General features: G+C 46.6%; 1 protein-coding gene across 8 annotated transcripts in view; it reads right to left on the reverse strand.

Annotated features, from left to right (window-relative positions):
• Positions 1-9,137: 9,137 nt before the first annotated feature.
• letm1 (leucine zipper-EF-hand containing transmembrane protein 1) overlaps positions 9,138-20,000 on the reverse strand; it is a 33,513-nt gene continuing 22,650 nt past the window's right edge. The window contains exons 9-16 of one of the 8 annotated variants that reach the window (XR_013937631.1): positions 19,904-20,000; positions 19,228-19,464; positions 16,414-16,605; positions 15,833-16,062; positions 14,973-15,005; positions 12,439-12,595; positions 9,848-11,990; positions 9,138-9,806 (exon numbers count right to left, since the gene is read on the reverse strand). The exon at positions 19,904-20,000 is cut by the window's right edge and continues 35 nt beyond it. Coding sequence is in view for 5 of the 8 variants with exons in the window: in XM_080537978.1 (XP_080394104.1) it covers positions 11,838-11,990; positions 12,439-12,595; positions 14,973-15,005; positions 15,833-16,062; positions 16,414-16,605; positions 19,228-19,464; positions 19,904-20,000 (1,099 nt within the window). In the remaining 3 variants the exon portion in view is untranslated. Of the gene's footprint in view, positions 11,991-12,438; positions 12,596-14,972; positions 15,006-15,832; positions 16,063-16,413; positions 16,606-19,227; positions 19,465-19,903 lie in introns of all 8 variants that reach the window. The other 7 variants (XR_013937632.1, XR_013937633.1, XM_080537981.1 and 4 more) reach the window with 7 other exon arrangements.

A 20,000-nucleotide genomic window follows, 5' to 3' on the forward strand; every position in this document is an offset into this window, starting at 1 on the left:
TCAGCCCCTTGGTCAGCAGCAGAAAGATCCTTGGTCATCATCTTATATACAGTTCATTGCTCATAGATGGCTATCATGTTATACAGTAGGCTACATATCAGGGTTTTTCCTGGGTCAGAATGAGGCCTTAGTGGTTGATCTTGTGCGCGCGTAGCGCGGCCACATTTTTTTTGAGGGACCCCCAATTGTAAATTGCAATTACTATTTATTATTACTATTGTAGGAGCCAGATATGGTCCTGTGATACGTGTTGTAATTCACTGTGTGGGCATGGGGTGGCGCTGTCACAATACCTTGAGGCAGGTGTATATCAGGTAGCACATTTGTTGTTGTTGTCGTCAGGTGTTGACCCCGGAAAGGCAAATAGGTTTGACCGCAAGGGCGCTAAGTTTGTTATTGTTATTGTTTGTACCAGTGATTAAGCCATTGATGGTACATAGTAACACAATACATGTTTATTATGCAGCAAACTAACGACTACGGATCTTATATAACCAACAGCAACACATCAATTTAGGACGCACGGCGCGTCAACCGGACAATCCGTCGGGTTAGCATCTCAGTAGCAAGTAGTAAACTATGCTCCTTTAACAATTATTATTAATGTACCTGGTTATGTTACAGTAAAGAAACAAATGCATTTAGTAATGACTTACGCCATATTGGTGCAACCCAGTCCAGTAGGCTACCAGATACGATGTTGTAATGTATGCACATATTTTGCTACCACGGTTGCCAGATGGAATTGACAATGTCCAGCCCAACCGGTCTAAAAGCTGCCGAATCCACCCGTCCAGTACCAAAAGTAGCCCAATCTGGCAACACTGCTTGCTACGTTCTTGCAGCTCGCGTGAACACAGGTTCTTCCATCAGCGCTGCTTCGACTGCAGACTCAAGTTAACGCGCGTGCAGAAAGATGCCACGAAACTCATGTCCGGTAAAACAAATTGTTATTTTTCGCCGTGAGAAATAGAGATGCGGCGTGAGAGCGTGAGAACTGGTTGAAATGCGTGTGTCTCACGGTGATTGCGTGAGACTTGGCAGCTCTGCTACCATGCAAGGCTAGAAGAGAGGCAGGCTAGCAGAGAGGCAGAGAGACAGGCTAGCAGAGAGGCAGGCTAGCTGTATCTCTGTGTGTGTGTGTCAGAGAGCCTAGTATAGTGTAGTGTAGTATAGTATAGTGTAGTATAGTATAGTATAGTGTAGTATAGTATAGTGTAGTGTAGTATAGTGTAGTATAGTATAGTATAGTGTAGTATAGTGTAGTGTAGTGTAGTATAGTATAGTATAGTGTAGTATAGTATAGTGTAGTGTAGTATAGTGTAGTGTAGTATAGTGTTGTGTAGTGTAGTATAGTGTAGTGTAGTATAGTGTAGTATAGTATAGTGTAGTGTAGTATAGTGTAGTGTAGTATAGTATAGTGTAGTATAGTGTAGTATAGTGTAGTGTAGTATAGTGTAGTATAGTATAGTGTAGTATAGTGTAGTATAGTATAGTGTAGTATAGTATAGTATAGTGTAGTATAGCATAGTATAGTGTAGTATAGTATAGTATAGTATAGTGGTGATGGCCACCAGACACTGAGGGCCAGTGTGTCTTAATGAGTCTCTCTGGGCCGTCCAACTGCCCGGCAGCCAGGAAACCCCATTTTAACCTCTCATCACTTCACCCTCTTCTCCCTCTTCTCCCTCTTCTCTCTCATTCCTCCCTCTTCTCCCTCTTCTCTCTCATTCCTCCCTCTTCTCCCTCTTCTCCCTCTTCACCCTCTTCTCTCTCATTCCTCCCTCTTCTCCCTCTTCACCCTCTTCTCTCTCATTCCTCCCTCTTCTCCCTCTTCTCTCTCTTCTCCCTCTTCTCTCTCTTCTCTCTCTTCTCCCTCTTCTCTCTCTTCTCCCTCTTCTCCCTCACTTCCCCTCCAAACATGCCAACACTGCGTCTCCCTGCAGCCACCTGCCAAACAACGCCGCAACATTCTGTCACTATGGACAGTAACGCATTCTGTCACTATGGACAGTAAACACACGACCGACCGCATACGTCAACCCTGGCTCTCTAAAAGCTCCACCTACACAAACCACCAACTGTACACAGTCTGTTTTTTTATAGAGTCTGAGGTAAAAAAAAGAAAAACTACGTCACCGACACCGACTGACACTGAAACAATGCCGAAATCAATCTTGCAGAGTACGCTGCTGGGTACAGCAGTCGCTGTTTGTTTGGACGGTAATCATTCATCTCATTGTATTCGGAGCCCTGTGTACCAGTCTGTTGTCTCCCTGACAGAATATTGATTGAATGGATTACGTCAAGGAGATAAGCTACCCTGAGTCCTCCCGCTCCAACGACACGGGTTAGGCCGAGAAGTTTGGTCAATATTGATTCATCTGAACAAAGAGAAAAGAAAGAAACAGCAGCACACAGGGAACAGCAGAGAGAGGAGGAGAGGAGGAGAGGAGGAGAGGAGGACAGCGCTGTTTGCTCGACAAACACACCCACTGATGCTGATTAAAAATGAGATCATTCATAACACACACGGCACAAAGCGCACCAGGAAAAAATATCATGATGCATAATTTAATGGGCTGCTGTAAGATGTTTGCGGTTGATACAGTATGTTAATACCACCCATTCACCATCTGCTGTGATGTCACAAACACTCTGAGCCTATGAGAGAGAGGCTGCGGGAGGTTGAGGTCATGGCTGACGAATCTGGACACAGCTGTCCTACACCTCCACAGAGAGACACACCAGGAGTGTGTTACACAGACTGCACTTATATAGCGCCTTTATCCAAAGCGCTTTACAACGGCCTCTCATTCACCCATTCACACACACATTCACACACCAATGGCGGCAAGCTGCCATGCAAGGCACCGGCCCGCTCACTGGGAGCGATTTGGGGTTCAGTGTCTTGCCCAAGGACACCTCGGCACGTGGCCAGCCGGGGCTCGAACCGCCGATCTGCCAACCTTGCGATCATTAGACGGCGGCTCTACCTCCTGCGCCACAGCTGCCCCAGGAGTGTGTTACACCAGTGTGTACCGTGTCCCTCTGGGAGACAAGGCAGGGTGGTAGCAACCCAACCCAACCCTACCCAACCCAACCCAACCCTACCCAACCCAACCCAACCCAACCCAACCCAACCCAACCCAACCCAACAACCCAACCCAACCGTAACCCCTGAGAACAGAACAGAACAGAACCCCACAGGAATCCTTGTTTTGGTTTCTTCTCCAGGTCCTCCTGACACCACTTTAATATTCATCACAATCAGCCAATACCAACCCCTGTTACTGACCACAGCTGTTGGCATGGAAACGGCTCTAACTAACCCTGTTGGTGGCCCCGGGTGCCAAGGTGCTGCTGACGCGGGGAGAGAGAGAGAGAGAGAGAGAGAGAGAGAGAGAGAGAGAGACAGAGAGAGAGAGAGAGAGAGAGAGAGAGAGAGAGAGAGAGAGAGGGCACCGGGGGCCAGGAGCCGTGGGGCTGAGAGGGGGAGGCTGTGATGGATCTGTGTTTGATCTGGAAGTGAAACAGCCCTTCTTCTTATGACTGCCCTCTCCTCTCCTCTCCTCTCCTCTCCTCTCCTCTCCTCTCCTCTCCTCTCCCCTCCCCTCCCCTCCCCTCCTCTCCTCTCCTCTCCCCTCCCCTCCTCTCCTCTCCCCTCCTCTCCCCCCCTCCCCTCCTCTCCCCTCCCCTCCCCTCCTCTCCTCCCCTCTCCCCTCCTCTCCTCTCCTCCCCTCCCCTCCTCTCCCCTCCCCTCCTCTCCTCTCCCCTCCCCTCCTCTCCCCCCCTCCCCTCCTCTCCTCCCCTCCTCTCCCCTCCCATCCCCTCTCCCCTCCTCCCCTCCCCTCTCCCCTCCTCTCCTCTCCCCTCCCCTCCTCTCCTCTCCTCCACCACACAGAGACACCGGGGTGTTTATGCTACAACAGCAGGCCTCTATATGGTCCAGATACAGAGGCTGACTTATGATACCCCCGTCTCTCTCTCCACTCTCAAGAACGTGATTTTTACTGACGCCAACATCTCCGTCTCTCTCCACAGAATATATCATTTCATCCCTTCAGTTTGGGTCTTCAGCGGTGTGGAGTGTTTACTGAACAAGCACAGGGCCTGTTTGATAGAGGAGGCGAACCCGTGGGAGGAACATCGGCAGAGGCATGTGAACTCCGTGGTCTCTGGCTGAGCGTCTGACCTGACGCGCTGTCTCACAGCGCCATCTGCTGGCAGGAACTGGAACTGCACGACTGACTTGTTCCATCGGCTCCATTATAATCTTGTTGTCCCAGAATCTGATGAAGGGAGATTATCTCCGTTATGTTATGAACACCTCGTGTTATTATGAGGCTCAGGGGTTAAAGGGTTTTAGGGTTAAGGAGGTAGCAGAGAGAGAGACGTCAAATTAAATGATGGACAAGGTTGTAATCGTTATTGCATCTTCCAAGCGTCGTGTATTAAGACCAAAAATAAGGAAAACCGTCGTTGGGTTGATATTTATTTTATTGCGTTATGAATAACAGGATGATTAAGACCGTTACATAACAATCAACATGTCTTTATTTCGTGTTAGCTGCATTGTGAAGGTGAAACAGTTTGCGTTTAAGAAGCTATTGAACAGAGCAGACACTTACAGGCTTATAGAAAGTGTTTACAGAAAATTAACTGACTGACTTGCTAATAATAACCACAAAGTCACCCCGTCACTGTCAGTGATGAGAGGAAGCTGACAAGGCATGAAGATTACAGTCAGACACCAACGCTTTGACTACGCTTGTTAAACCTCTCTAATTAAACCTCCATACATTCCCAGTCTCTGAGGTACCCACAGTACATCAGATAGATTCATACTGAAGGTGAATGTAGAACTGTAGGCACTGAAGACAGAACAGCCAGTCTGCAGAGAAACACCCTCACCGTAACCCCAATCAACCCTAATAACCCTAACCCCAATCAGAGCTATCAGCACTGGAAAACTCAATTTCTGTTAGTATAGCAGATCATTAGTAATTTAGTAAAATTACTCTCTCATAGAATGTAAACTGTTTATTTTTTGAAGGTTATTCTTTGGAGTGGGTTAGTCTCACGCTCCTTACTGGACAGAGACAGTAGAGAAAGACAGGAAGTAAGGAGGAGAGGGGTAGTATCAGCAGGACATGGGTATTATGTGGACTGCTGTGGTGCTAGACCACTGGACCACCCCAGGCCATGGTGCTAGACCACTGGACCACCCCAGGCCATGGTACCAGACCCCTAGACCACCCCAGGACCACTGGACCACCCCAGGCCATGGTACCAGACCCCTAGACCACTCCAGGACCACTGGACCACCCCAGGCCATGGTACCAGACCCCTAGACCACCCCAGGACCACCACAGACCATGGTACCAGACCCCTAGACCACCCCAGGTCATGGTACCAGACCCCTAGACCACCCAGGCCATGGTACCAGACCCCTAGACCACCCCAGGACCACTGGACCACCCCAGGCCATGGTGCTGGACCACCCCAGGCCATGGTACCAGACCCCTAGACCACCCCAGGACCACTGGACCACCCCAGGCCATGGTGCTAGACCACTGGACCACCCCAGGCCATGGTGCTAGACCACTGGACCACCCCAGGCCATGGTGCTGGACCACTGGACCACCCAAGGCCATGTTGCTGGACCACTGGACCACCCCAGGCCGTGGTGCTGGACCACTGGACCACCCCAGGCCATGGTGCTAGACCATTGGACCACCCCAGGCCATGGTGCTGGACCACCCCAGGCCATGGTGCTAGACCACTGGACCACCCCAGGCCATGGTGCCGGACCACTGGACCACCCCAGGCCATGGTGCTAGACCCCTGGACCACCCCAGGCCATGGTGCTAGACCACTGGACCACCCCAGGCCATGGTGCTAGACCCCTGGACCACCCCAGGCCATGGTGCTGGACCACTGGACCACCCCAGGCCACATTCTTATGAAGACATTGTGATACAGTTTGATGAAAATTATACATTACACCAGACAGTAGTGTTGTGGTGAGGTGATGTCATGTAAGCTAAGAACTCAAACACCCTAACCCTAACACGTAACCCTGCTTTGAGAAAATAAAAGAAGAGAAGGTCTCACGTTCATCTTCTACATGCGATACATAATTACGTTTCACAACTTGTATAAAGCGAGTCTTTCCAGTTTACATACTTCACACCTTACGAGAATATCACTTCACAATCAGTTTACTGCTATAGAGTAAACAGTGCAGCTACAGTACATATCTGAAGAAAGGTGATTGCAGTCTTAGAATAATAACAACAGTCATTTTGCTAATGTCATTTGATAAAGTTACAGAAATCCGGTTTAATTAACTATACTGTACATTCCTTCATGTAATAGCCCAACGTGTGACTATATGTAAATAGAAGATTAATTTACAGAAATAAAAGTAATTTACAATATTAATCATTTCAGGTAAGAACTAACTGCATGCAATCACTTTAGTCTGTCAAACTAAACACACACACAGTAATTAAATATACATGTTAATTAAATATTCACACATAATCTATAGATCAGAACTTATTAAGGTTATTCAGCTTTTAGCGTTCAAACTGTTAGAGAAATGAAAGCTGCTAAAAGCATCACATGATCTTCTAGACTAGAATCAGCCTCCACAAAAATCAGAAATATAATTTGGGATTTGTCTGTGCAGTTGTACCTGGTCAGATAAACATGAAATATCAGGACAAAGATATATTTTATATTAGAGACAGTTTGTTAACTTCAGTTGAGAACGTGGGGAATTTTCTTTTAGTTAATCATGAATTACTAGAATGCAACACAATACATCATCCATGTGTGTTTGTAAAACACCCAGTCTGATCCTCCTGTCTGTCTCTCATTCTGATACTCCTGTCTGTCTCTCATTCTGATACTCCTGTCTGTCTGTCTCTCATTCTGATACTCCTGTCTGTCTGTCTCTCATTCTGATACTCCTGTCTGTCTGCCATTCTGATACTCCTGTCTGTCTGATACTCCTGTCTACATTCTGATACTCCTGTCTGTCTGATACTCCTGTCTACATTCTGATACCTTGTATTGACCTTGACTAGTTGGCCCACAGCGCCCCCACCTGGCCAAGTGTTGACCTGCGACCCTGTTCACCCTCCCATGGAATAGATAGACGATCACAACCAACACTGGATAATAACAGTACTATTCCATGGTAATAACAGTACTATTCCATGGTAATAACAGCACTATTCCATGGTAATAACAGCACTATTCCATGGTAATAACAGTACTATTCCATAGCACATTTCCAAGGTAGTCAGATATGTGAACACGTGAACACACACACACACACACACACTTAAAGCCTCATTATCAATTCCTGTGCAGGAGGTACCTTCATGCTCCGTATCAGAACATTGACCCGTCTTCTTAACAGCTTCTCAAAATAATTTTCCAAGGCATTTTCTTTTTAATCATCAACTTCAAAACCAAAGTACCTAAAAAACACTGGCGAAGGCAGCCACGTCGTCTTCCTGAAAGCTTTTACTTTTATTTCTAACTCATCTTTAAGTCTTTAAGTGTGCTTCCACCTTCAAGGTTGTGTACTATACTTCTTTAAGTGTGCTTCCACTTACAAGGCTGTGTACTACACTCTCGCTGTGCTGGCTAGCTTCTGAGAGACCGTCTGTTCACCGTCAGACAGGCGATCCAAACAAACTCTCTCTAGGTTCTCTGACTCCACTGTGTATCTGTGTTTCTCTGTGTCTGTGTCTCAACTAGTCTCAGACTAGACCACCTCGTCACCTGGGGGACGGGACAGGGTTCTGTGGGGTGTGGCAGCGAGTGTGGTACGGCAGGTGAGGGATGAGGGATGAAGGAGGACGGGTAGGGAGGAGGGATGAAGGATGAGAGAGGGAGAGGGGAGAGGGATGAGATAGGGAGGAGGGGTAGGGATGAGAGATAGGGAGGAGGGATGAGGGAGGAGGGGTAGGGAGGAGGGAGGAGGGGTAGGGAGGAGGGGTAGGGATGAGGGAGGAGGGGTAGGGATGAGGGAGGAGGGGTAGTGATGAGAGATAGGGAGGAGGGATGAGGGAGGGGTAGGGATGAGAGATAGGGAGGAGGGAGGAGGGGTAGGGAGGAGGGAGAGGGAGGAGGGGTAGGGAGGAGGGAGGAGGGGTAGGGAGGAGAGATAGGGAGGAGGGGGAGGGAGGAGGGAGGTGACAGAGATGACAGGAGATGTGTAGAAGCAGTGAGTGACAGGATGAGACATGGATGAGACATGGATGAGACATGCATGAGACATGGATGAGTCAAATTAAAGTAAATAAACAAAAATGAACAATGAGTCACTCAGGATAAAGCTGATTTTATTCAACACTTCTGTGCCATTTTATGTAAAAGTTAATTCTTTACATGAGTACTTGATTAAGGGCAAACAAAAAAAAGCTTGATTGTAGTAAACTAACAGCAAATAAAGTATATCTTCTCATTTGGATATTTTTTTAATCATTCTTAAAAATGTTTGTATTATTTTCTTTCTTTCTTTTTTTAGCACTTTTTTTGGTTTGATTATTTAATAAATAAATAACATGTTTAGGAAATGAACAGCAATATTATTCAGTCTTATATTAAGAACAGATTATTGACAACTGTGTGTATAATTCCACATATATGCTAAGCAGTGAATTTAGGTTCCCGTCACACGTCTCGCCTTTCTAAACCTGATTCAGTCTGATACAAACAACAACCTCAGAGTGCATTTATAACAACCTCAGAGTGCATTTATAACAACCGCAGAGTGCATTTATAACAACCTCAGAGTGCATTTATAACAACCGCAGAGTGCATTTATAACAACCTCAGAGTGCATTTATAACAACCGCAGAGTGCATTTATAACTGAGCTAGCTAGTACTGAGCTACACCTCCAGAGCTGCCTCCTCTTACACCAGACAGGCTTCTTGTGAGTTCCATCACGTCTCCCTGACATCCCTGACGTCCTGCTCTATCAGACATGATAATAACACCAGAGATAATCTGCTGTCTCATCTCCTGCCAGCCCCCTGAGTGCAACTGCCCCCCTCCCTCCCAGACCTCCAACACCTCATCCTCTGACACCTCCTCCTCTGACACCTCCTCCTCTGAACACTACAACCACATCTCACAAGTTATTCCAAAATAGAGTGTTTTTTTCCCTCGAATGAGAGTAAAAAGCCAGTACAATGTTACCCTCTCAAAATGAAAAAATATATCTTGTACACACACTTCAAATGTAGCCAAAGTATACAGTATGAACAACATATTGCTTCCAATAGGGACACTTCTAGAAACTCCAGAACCTCTAGAATCTCTAGAATCTCTAGAACATCTAGAACATCTAGAATCTCTAGAACCTCTAGAACACCTAGAGCATCTAGAATCTCTAGAACATCTAGAACATCTAGAATCTCCAGAACCTCTAGAACCTCTAGAATCTCTATAACTTCTAGAATCCAGATCCAGTGTAGAAGGTCACATTGCCCATGCTGGGACAGCTGGTTTGGCAGAGTGGGTTCGACACCCAGATCTTACCGTGACTGAACACTCAACCCCTGAGTCCACTAGGAAAGGAATCACTAATCTAACTATCTAACAAACTTTAGTGCAATTACACATGAGAATCCTTTCTCCTCTCCTCCCATACATTCTCTCCTCCAGAGTGATTACAGGACAGTGATTATTGCGTGAGTACGAACGCCTAGATGCTCTGCTGATGATGTTACATCCTGCCCCAGTTACAACCTGCCCCTGTTACAACCTTGTTACAACCTCACCATTACAACCTTGTTACAACCTACCCATGTTACAACCTACCCTTGTTACAACCATGTTACAACCTCATCATGTTACAACCTCGCCCACGTCCACACACAGGGACACTCTGATGCGCCGCCACAGCAGACAGACAGACAGACAGACATGCCAGGCACCTGGACAGTCACTGACACCTCTCTCCCCCATCAGAGGCTCGGGGGTGGGGGGTAGGAGGAGGGGGGGAGGAGGGGGGTGTCGCGACATATTCTCCACACGCTGGCATGTTTATGTTTGCTAGGTGATTTACACGGCAGCGTGCGTGCCACGTACGGCGGGAGCTCTCCCAACCCAAACACAACCCTCCAGAACCCTGGCCCTGGCCCATGTAAGGCCCGCGCGTCTGCCCCCAGGCCATCACTCTGGCTGGGCCCAGACACACAGAGCCTGGCTGGGGGGGGGGCGTGTGTCTGGAGGGGGGGGGGGGCTACCTGCTGGGCGTCAGGCAACCCTTTATCACCATAACAAAGCTCTATGGATTCCAGGAAGGGATGAATGCCTCACCTCCCCCCCCCCCCCCCCCGCGCTCCTTCAACATGCCCATACACTACCCACAATGCAACAGGGGAACAAGGGAGGTTCAACTGCTCCTTCCACATGCCCATACACTACCCACAATGCAACAGGGGAACAAGGGAGGTTCAACTCGTATTGCCCGCAAGGCCAGACACCCTCAAACGCAGGTCATCTAAACTCCTATGACAACCAAACAACTGCACCATAACTCTCCAAACACAACACAAGTCAAAGTGGGAGGAATATTAGAATATTAGATTCATCTAAGCCATATTACGCTTCATCTGATTTAGATTTCGAAATAACAAAAATGCGAATTATACATTATCTTTGAGATTATATTATCCCTAATATCTGGGTTTCTCTAGAAGGCCACGTTGTATGAATTGGTCGTCACACGCAGAAATGTGATCAATGCAAATAAACTAAGTATTGATTCATTTTGATCGCTTCGTCTGAAAAATATCAGTCAAAATACTATATATCAGTTTATAAATTAATATTAATATAAGTTCCAGTCAAGTAAGTTCCATCTCCTAGTAAAAGCTACCACAATGGAACATTGGCATTTCAGAAAGACCTACATAGATGGTATAGGTATGAATATGTATAGCCTCCTCTTTGGTTGGAGCACCACTGTAGCATGTTCACTGCTACAGCTCCAGGTTACATGCTTACTGCTACAGCTCCAGTTACATTCACAATAAATACCAATAAAGTCCATTAACATGCATCAACATGAGAAACATATACTAATTTAGTAAAAACTTAACAAAATTGTCGCAAAATAAACTTAGTGTGAGTGGAATGACGGCGGTGATGAAAGTGATATAGTGTGCAAAGTCAAGAAACAATCTCTCATTTCTTTTTTGATGGTTTTGCATTTGAATGAAATGAAAGGCAAGATGGTTCACCTCAAAAATATTAACATTTTCCAAAAACCAATTTTGGTTTCTTTTCCTTTTTCCCCAACAACTGCAAGATCGGAGAAGAACCAAGCTCTCAAATAATTGTTTTACCCTACATAAATACATAATCTCTGAAATGTATAAATTAAAACCATATCTATCAACAAAACTCAGCGTAATCAGCCATAAATTGTTTGGTTGGTTGTTAACAAACAACATTAGTTTGTACTTTTGTGCGTTATATCAATACAAACATTTGAGAGAACTTAGCTTAATAATATCATTTTCATAAGAGGCTTTCTTTCGTTACAAATGTGTGGAAAAAAACAACATTTAATTGTGGCGGAAGAAATCATTGGAGATTCTGCTGTAGCTGCTAGCTCCCGGTGTTGCTCTGGTCAGCCGGTTTGTACAGTGTGGTCTGGGACCAAAAGCTCTCCATCATGACCGAGGGGGGGGGGCTCCACCGAGGGGGGGCTCCAGCTATGATGGAGGAGGGGGGGGGGCTCCAGCTACAGCAGCTCTGAGGTCATTTCTCCCCCCCCAGGGAGGTTCTGGGGCTTCATTAGCTGTTGAGTTTAGCTGCCTGGTCCCTCTCCTCCTTGTCCTTGGCCTTCTCCTTCTCCAGCAGCCTCTCCTCCTTCTGCAGCATCACCATGATCTCTGCCATCTGGGTGGTGGAGATGTCGATGTCTTCCTTGTCTATCAGCTCCACCACCTGCACACACACACCACCCCACAGGAGCACACACACACACACCACCCCACAGGAGCACACACACACACACACACCACCCCACAGGAGCACGTTAACATCAAACATCACAAGAGTAAAAGAGACAAACAGGTAGACCATATGAAAGGAGAGGGGGTTTAAAAAGTGAGTCAGTTCAAATGGTAAATAGACTGCACTTATATAGCTCCTTATACCAAAGCACTTTACAACGGCCTCTCATTCACCCTTTCACACACACATCCACACACCAATGGCAGCAAGCTACCATGCAAGGCGCCGGAGCAATTTGGGGTTCAGTGTCTTGCCCAAGGACACCTCTATACGTGGACAGGAGGAGCCAGGGATCGAACCACCGAACAGTTCACCAGTTTACTCCAGGGCAGGTGTCTGATTGGTGCTCCTAACTCTGCCTGCCATACAACGAACGTACCTTGATGACGTCATCGATGTCTATCTTCCCGTCCTTGTTGTCGTCCAGGGCGTCGGCGATGCTCTGCAGCTTGTGTTCCGGAATGTTCTGGATCTGCCGCATGACCAGGATGAGCTCGTCGATGCTGATGAGGTTCTCCCTGAAGGTGAAGAACAGACTGCATACAGCACACGATTACTCGGTTTGACAGGAGGTAAAATGGCGGAGAAGGGGGTGGAGCCTGTTGTCTGGACAACCACGGCTTCCATGCAAGGTTTCAGATCACACCAACCAATCAAACTCTTCTAATGTTATTATTATTTATCATCACATTGAATTTTTTGAGAAATATTTTAGCTTCAGAGAGTCATTGAGTCACAGCGAAATGCAATGAAGCACAAGCTGCGATTAAACTAACTGAATCTTTGGGAAATATCATCTAGATTCTAGAAAATGATGGTGTTTTAAAGCGAGCAAAAAAAGGTAAACATTTTATGAATACGAGAGAAAGTAGCCAGGTGGTGGTTTATAGTAATTATCATGTGTGGGTTGATTACTAGCCAACCACCCTGTCGTTAGCCAGCTAGCTTAGCCTCACGTAGTGTGATGAATGCTAGCGAGCCAGGCTAAAAACAGTGGAGTGGGGGACGTTAGCAGGCTTACGGCTGTGTGCCGTAGGTTAGCGAGCCAAGCACTGCTGCAACCAAGTGTTAACTAGTGTGGAAAACACAAGGGAGCAAAGTAGACTCTGTCACTTGGTGTAGAAGAGGGAAGCACTTTGGTGGTGGAGAACACAACAAACGCTCCAACTAGCTCCCACCAGCTAGCAACACAACTCAAGTGGCACCAAAGGACACGAGAGAAAGTAGGCTAGCGACTTATTCAATCTCTGCTGGTAGGAGTGAAGCCTGAATCAGCAGGACTCCTGTGAGGCAGAACAAGCAGCCTAGCAGCCCATGGGAAAGCTGTTAACTCTCCAGTGGAACAGTTTAGCTACGTAGCTAGGTAGCTAGGTTCTATTGGACATGATTGATGGGCTTGCGAAAAGAGTGAAAAGAATTAAATGTGTGCGCATTGCAGTAGCCTTTCTAGGCTGGGCTGGGGCAGGTCAGCCATGCAAAGCGCTCCCGGCCTGATTGAATAGTGTTTGACCTAGCAGGGTACGCAGGGGTGCATATCCCATAGTAACATGTTGAAGCTAACAGGCTAATAGGCTAACAAGCTAACAGCGGTGCTTATCCCATAGTAACATGTTGAAACTAACAGGCTAAAAGGCTAACAGGCTAACAGGGGTGCATATCCCATAGTAACATATTGAAGCTAAGAGGCTAACAGGCTAGCAGGGTGCATATCCCATAGTAACATGTTGAAGCTAACAGGCTAATAGGCTAGCAGGGTGCATATCCCATAGTAACATATTGAAGCTAACAGGCTAACAGGCTAGCAGGGTGCATATCCCATAGTAACATGTTGAAGCTAACAGGCTAACAGGCTAGCAGGGTGCTTATCCCATAGTAACATGTTGAAGCTAACAGGCTAACAGGCTAGCAGGGTGCATATCCCATAGTAACATGTTGAAGCTAACAGGCTAACAGGCTAGCAGGGTGCTTATCCCATAGACTGCACTGTATAAATTGCACTGTAAATGCACTGTATAAATTGTAAATTGTAAATATGTTCTGTCTTGTCTTGTGGTTATGTGTGTTTCATGTCCATGTAATAGTCATGTAAAATGTGTGTATGTTTTTTGACACTGTTTTTTGAGCTGTACCGACAACAAATTCCACCGACCTAGGTCGTGTGGTCATTAAACTATTAATTAATAAATAAATAAATAAATTAATTAATTCATTCATAGTAACATGTTGAAGCTAACAGGCTAACAGGCTAGCAGGGTGCTTATCCCATAGTAACATGTTGAAGCTAACAGGCTAACAGGCTAGCAGGGTGCATATCCCATAGTAACATGTTGAAGCTAACAGGCTAGCAGGGTGCTTATCCCATAGTAACATGTTGAAGCTAACAGGCTAGCAGGGTGCTTATCCCATAGTAACATGTTGAAGCTAACAGGCTAGCAGGGTGCATATCCCATAGTAACATGTTGAAGCTAACAGGCTAGCAGGGTGCTTATCCCATAGTAACATGTTGAAGCTAACAGGCTAACAGGCTAGCAGGGTGCATATCCCATAGTAACATGTTGAAGCTAACAGGCTAACAGGCTAGCAGGGTGCTTATCCCATAGTAACATGTTGAAGCAACTCGACTGAAAGAGAACAAGCGATTAGAATTACATTTCTATTCTTTGTTATTTGATTTCTCATGGATCCAACAGAGGCAGTGAGTCAGGTGAGCACAGCAGCCAGGTGAGCCTCACCTCCGTGCAGCGAGCAGAAACACACCCAGGTGTTAAACCGTTCACCTTTCCACGCAGAAACACACCCAGGTGTTAAACCGTTCCCCTTTCCACCCAGATGTTGTGACTAGGTTGAGACTACATGATGCAATGTTAACATTAATAAGCAATACATTGGTCAACTTACTGCAATCCATCTTACCTTTTTAGGCCAACATATTTCTCAAAGAATAATCTGTGAAATTTAAATGAATTAGGATCTGATCCTAAAACAAGTTGCAATTGGATAAATGACTAAAACTAAAACTCGTTTTGGGTTTTTTCTGAGAAACCTTGTTTCTCTGTTTGATCTCTTCGCCACCATTTTACAAGTGAGAAACACAGACAAGAGACAAGAGTTCAAAGGTCATCACATTAACAGCATTTCGTGAGTTTAGAATGATAAGGTTCTATCTCCGTTTAGGGTAGTTCAGAGATATTGAGCGTAAAAGTTTTTACATTCCATTATGTTCTGTGACATGGAACCTTTGTATTTTATGAATTACTAACTCAAAAATGTCAACATTTAAAAAATAACACCACACAGGCATTAATAAACAAAAAGGCATTAATAAAAAAATAAAAAATAAAAAATCGAGATAGAACCTTGTAATTCTAACGTCACGATTTGGCAATTTCATAAAGAGTTTTCCTAAAAGTAGAATTCACAAGACTGAATATTTCTTAAAAGCTATAAGTTCAGTATATGTGTGTGTACGTTTTACAAGTACTCATCATTAATCATACTGTCAGATGCAGTAGCTAACCCTACTTCAGTAAGTCTCATAAGAAGCGGCTGTGTCCCAATCCAACTGAACTGTTCCTACGAACTCCACTTCCCAGCATGCATTGCACGCCACAGTGAGTGAAATAGTGAGAGTAATGATGGGGGAGGTCAACAAAACAGGCTAACCAATCAGACTGAATGGTGCATACTAACGTGCTTCAGCTGTGTAGGGGTGTTTATCTATCCTGGGGGTTTCCACAGTAACGTGTGTGAGCGAGGAGGTCGTTGGTTCTTACCCGACGGGCGGGGGGGTCCCAGCAGGGGCTCCAGAGGGGACTCCAGGGGGGGTCCCAGCTCCTGAGCGTCCGTCCAGCACCACCTTGTCGTTCTCCAGCTCAGTGATGATCTTGCTGATGCGGCCGATCATGCGGTTCACCCTCTTCCCCAGCCGCTGGGAGGCCTTGGACTCCTCTACCGCCCTCTCCTGGCCAGACTTAGACAGCTCCTTCTTTATCTCCTCCAGGTCCTGTCAATCACACACACACACACACCCTCCTTATAACACCACTCTAACCTCCCCCCCCCAACCCCTCCTTATAACACCTACCTAACCTCCCCCCCCAACCCCTCCTTATAACACCTATCTCTAGACAGTAACCTCCCCTGCCCCAACTCAACCTTTCTTCTTCTATCACGACAACTATCAGTGGCCCCTGGCCTGAGCTAGATTACTCTTCCTGCTACGACTGGTGAATTGATGATTCACTTGCTTAGTCAAAGTATCGATTGTAAGTGGCTTTGGAATAAGGCGTCTGCTAAATGCCAAACCTGTAAATGTAAATGGTAGGAACTCCATGTCCCAGCATGCAGTGCGTACCTCGTTGTACTCCTGCACGTCGTCCTTGAGGTCCTCCAGCTCCTCCTTCTCCAGGGTCAGCAGCCTCTTCTGCTCCTTCAGCTTGGTGCAGGCGTCCCCCAGCAGGTCGATCTCCTCCTTGGTGATCTCCTCCCCCTGCAGGATCACAGGACCAGGCTCAGAACCACGACCAGCCTCAGAACCACAACCAGCCTCAGAACCAGAACGCAGACCCACAACCCACAGAGACAGGAGAGGGAGACATTACAGAGGAACTAGAGAGGGTTCTGATCTTCATCTACTCAGAACACGACCAGTACCAGAACCAGAACCAGCACCAGTACTGGCCCTGCAGGAGGGAAGGTGTGTTAGTGGGAGGGGGGAGCAGAGATCCCAGTTAACTGATCCCAGACCAGGGGAGGACAGGGGACAGGGGACAGGGACAGGGACAGGGGACAGGGGAGGGACAGGGGACAGGGGAGGGACAGGGGAGGGACAGGGACAGGGGACAGACAGGGGACAGGGGAGGGGTAGGGGACAGGGCCGGGGGACAGAGACAGGGGACAGAGGACAGGGGACAGAGGACAGGGACAGGGACAGAGACAGGGGACAGGGGACAGGGACAGGGGGCAGGGACAGGGGACAGGGTGGAGGATCCAAAGGGCAGCTATAGAATCACCTGTTCAGAACACACACACACACACACACACACACACACACACACTCTACTACCCTATCACACACCCTCATGACACACACACAGAACACACACCCTCAGACACAGGTCAGGGACAGTCATGGTGGAGTATTAGCATTCATTAACTAGTTAATTAGCATTAGCATTAGCATGGGTGGGAGTAGGGGACAGTCCTGGTGAAGTAGCATTAGCATGGGGGTTAGGGTGGTGTGGGGGTGAAGTAGCATTAGCATGGGGGTTAGGGTGGTGTGGGGGTGAAGTAGCATTAGCATGGGGGTTAGGGTGGTGTGGGGGTGGAGTAGCATTAGCATGGGGGTTAGGGTGGTGTGAAGTAGCATTAGCATGGGGGTTAGGGTGGTGTGGGGGGGTCAGTCATAGTGGAGTAGCATTAGCATGGGGGTTAGGGTGGTGTGGGGGGGTCAGTCATAGTGGAGTAGCATTAGCATGGGGGTTAGGGTGGTGTGCAGAGAGCTAGCTGTATGCTAACCTGGATGCGCAGGTACCTCTGCCACTGCTCAAACTGGTTAGCATGAGAGAATGAAGCACAATGAAGCACACACTGAATACTGACATTCACATTCATGTATGGATTTACTTGTCTGTATATATTACATAAATGTATACATACATAAAAAGAAATACATTACGTATGGATTATATAAACATGTATTTATTTTTATGTTTGTATTACAGGATTCGACAGTAACGCTGTTTTACTTGCCCGGAGCAAGTTTGTTTGCGCAAGCCCGACGACGCTGCTGGATCCTGGATCTGTTTACCTGTGTGCAGGAAGAACAACAGACGGCGCAAGCGCCAGACTAGATGATCGTGAGTGAAGATATTATCAAAGCGTACGGGTGATCGACAGGCGCGTACGCTTTGATAATATCTTCCTGCACACAGGTAAACATATCCAGGATCCAGCAGCGTCGTCGGGCTCGCGCAAACAAACCCGGCGAATGTTTTACTTGGTCCGGGCAAGTAAAACAGCGTTACTGTCGAACCCTGTATTACATTTATTTGTACATTTATGAAGGGTACAGGCATACATACACATCACCTGATGGTGAAAAACATGTTGAAAATAGTCAGTGCTGCTCGTCACCGGCCGATCACACTCATATGTTTTTTTCTTGTCCAAAATTAGCAGATTTCTGGTCTGGTTTCTCTAAGACACTAAGCGATGCCCTCAAGGTTACAGTAGAATCCTGCCCTTTGATAGCCATCTTTGGAGTACCCCGTATACCAGCCAGTCTCACCAAAAAAATATCTGATGTTGTTGCCTTTTCCTCACTCATAGCCCGTAGACGTATTCTGTTGCAGTGGAAAAGTCCAACTCCACCTTCTACTACGACCTGGCTAAACGACTTGATCTCATTTTTGTCACTAGAAAAGGTGAAATATTCATTAATAATTCATCTATAAAAGATGGCAACCTATCATTTCTTATATAAATACGCTTTCCTCTCTGGATCCCAATTGATTAATTAATTTATTGTTTGAGGTGAGCACCCAGTGTATCTGTTCTTTTGTACTTTTCTCCCTGAAATTTCATTTAATTTACTATGTTTTTTAAATTTATTTATTACAATATTTAATTTACTTAATTTATACATTTAGTTTTTTATTTTTTTTTATTTTTTATTATTATATATTTTTTAATTGTTGTCTTGTTTTGTCTCTCACTTGAGAGTTTGGGCTGGGTGGGTGTTTAGCGGTAAAAAAAATAAAAGAAAGGTGATCTAGCTCTCTGTTCGAACACCAAATGGGGGATAAAGAAAATAAAACTCTCATTTAGTTTTTATTAAGTCAATTGTATACTTTGCATTTGTATATTCTTGTCCCTGACTTGTATGCCAAGAAAAAAAGAAAGAAAAAAATAAAAATAAAATAGTCAGTGCTGTTTTTCACTTAATCTGATGTTCATTTCCAGACAATTTCCAACCTCAATTGGCTGTGTGTGTGTGTGTGTGTGTGTGTGTGTACCTTGGTGCCCTCCAGGACAGGAGCTGTGTCTCTCAGGGTGTCAGGGTGTGTGTGTGTGTGTGTGTACCTTGGTGCCCTCCAGGACAGGAGCTGTGTCTCTCAGGGTGTCAGGGTGTGTGTGTGTGTGTGTGTGTGTGTGTGTGTGTGTGTACCTTGGTGCCCTCTAGGACAGGGGCGGTGTCTCTCAGGGTGTCGGGGTGCAGGGGGGGGGTGGAGCTGGCCAGCAGGATTTCAGCCTCCCTCTCCTTGGCGTCGGCCAGCCTCTCCAGCTCCCTCTCCTGGTTGTCCTGGCGTATGGCAGCCTCCTCCTGGTGCATCGTCTCCACCTTGGTCTTGTTGTCCACCTGGCCAGACTCCAGCTCTGCCACCTTCAACTGGGCCTCTTTAACCTGGGTTAAACCAGGGTTAGACCAGGGTTAGACCAGGGTTAGACCAGAGCTAGGACCAGGGTTAGACCAGGGTTAGACCAGGGTTAGACCAGGGTTAGACCATGGTTAGACCATGGTTAGACCATGGTTAGACCAGGGTTAGACCAGGGTTAGACCAGGGTTAGACCAGGGTTAGACCAGGGTTAGACCAGGATTAGGGTACATACACCTGGCCAGACTCCAACTGGACACACACAAATACAACCAGGAGTCAGACCAGACCCAGACACACAGACAGACAGATTCTGAGGTAAAGATAGATACTGAGGTAAATAGATAGATAGAGAGAGAGAGAGAGAGAGAGAGAGAGAGAGATAGATACATAGACAGACAGACAGACAGGCAGACAGACAGACAGACAGTCAGACAGACAGACAGACAGACAGAAAGACAGACGTACCACTATCTCAGGCAGCGTCTGCAGGGTGGACTTCAGCTGGTCAGCGGGGGAGAGGGTGTCGGGCAGGAACATGGCCCGGGACAGCAGCAGCAGGGAG

The sequence above is a fragment of the Nansenia antarctica genome (assembly GCF_963989245.1).
Source record: "Nansenia antarctica genome assembly, chromosome: 1".
Classification (NCBI taxonomy): Eukaryota; Metazoa; Chordata; class Actinopteri; order Argentiniformes; family Microstomatidae; genus Nansenia; species Nansenia antarctica.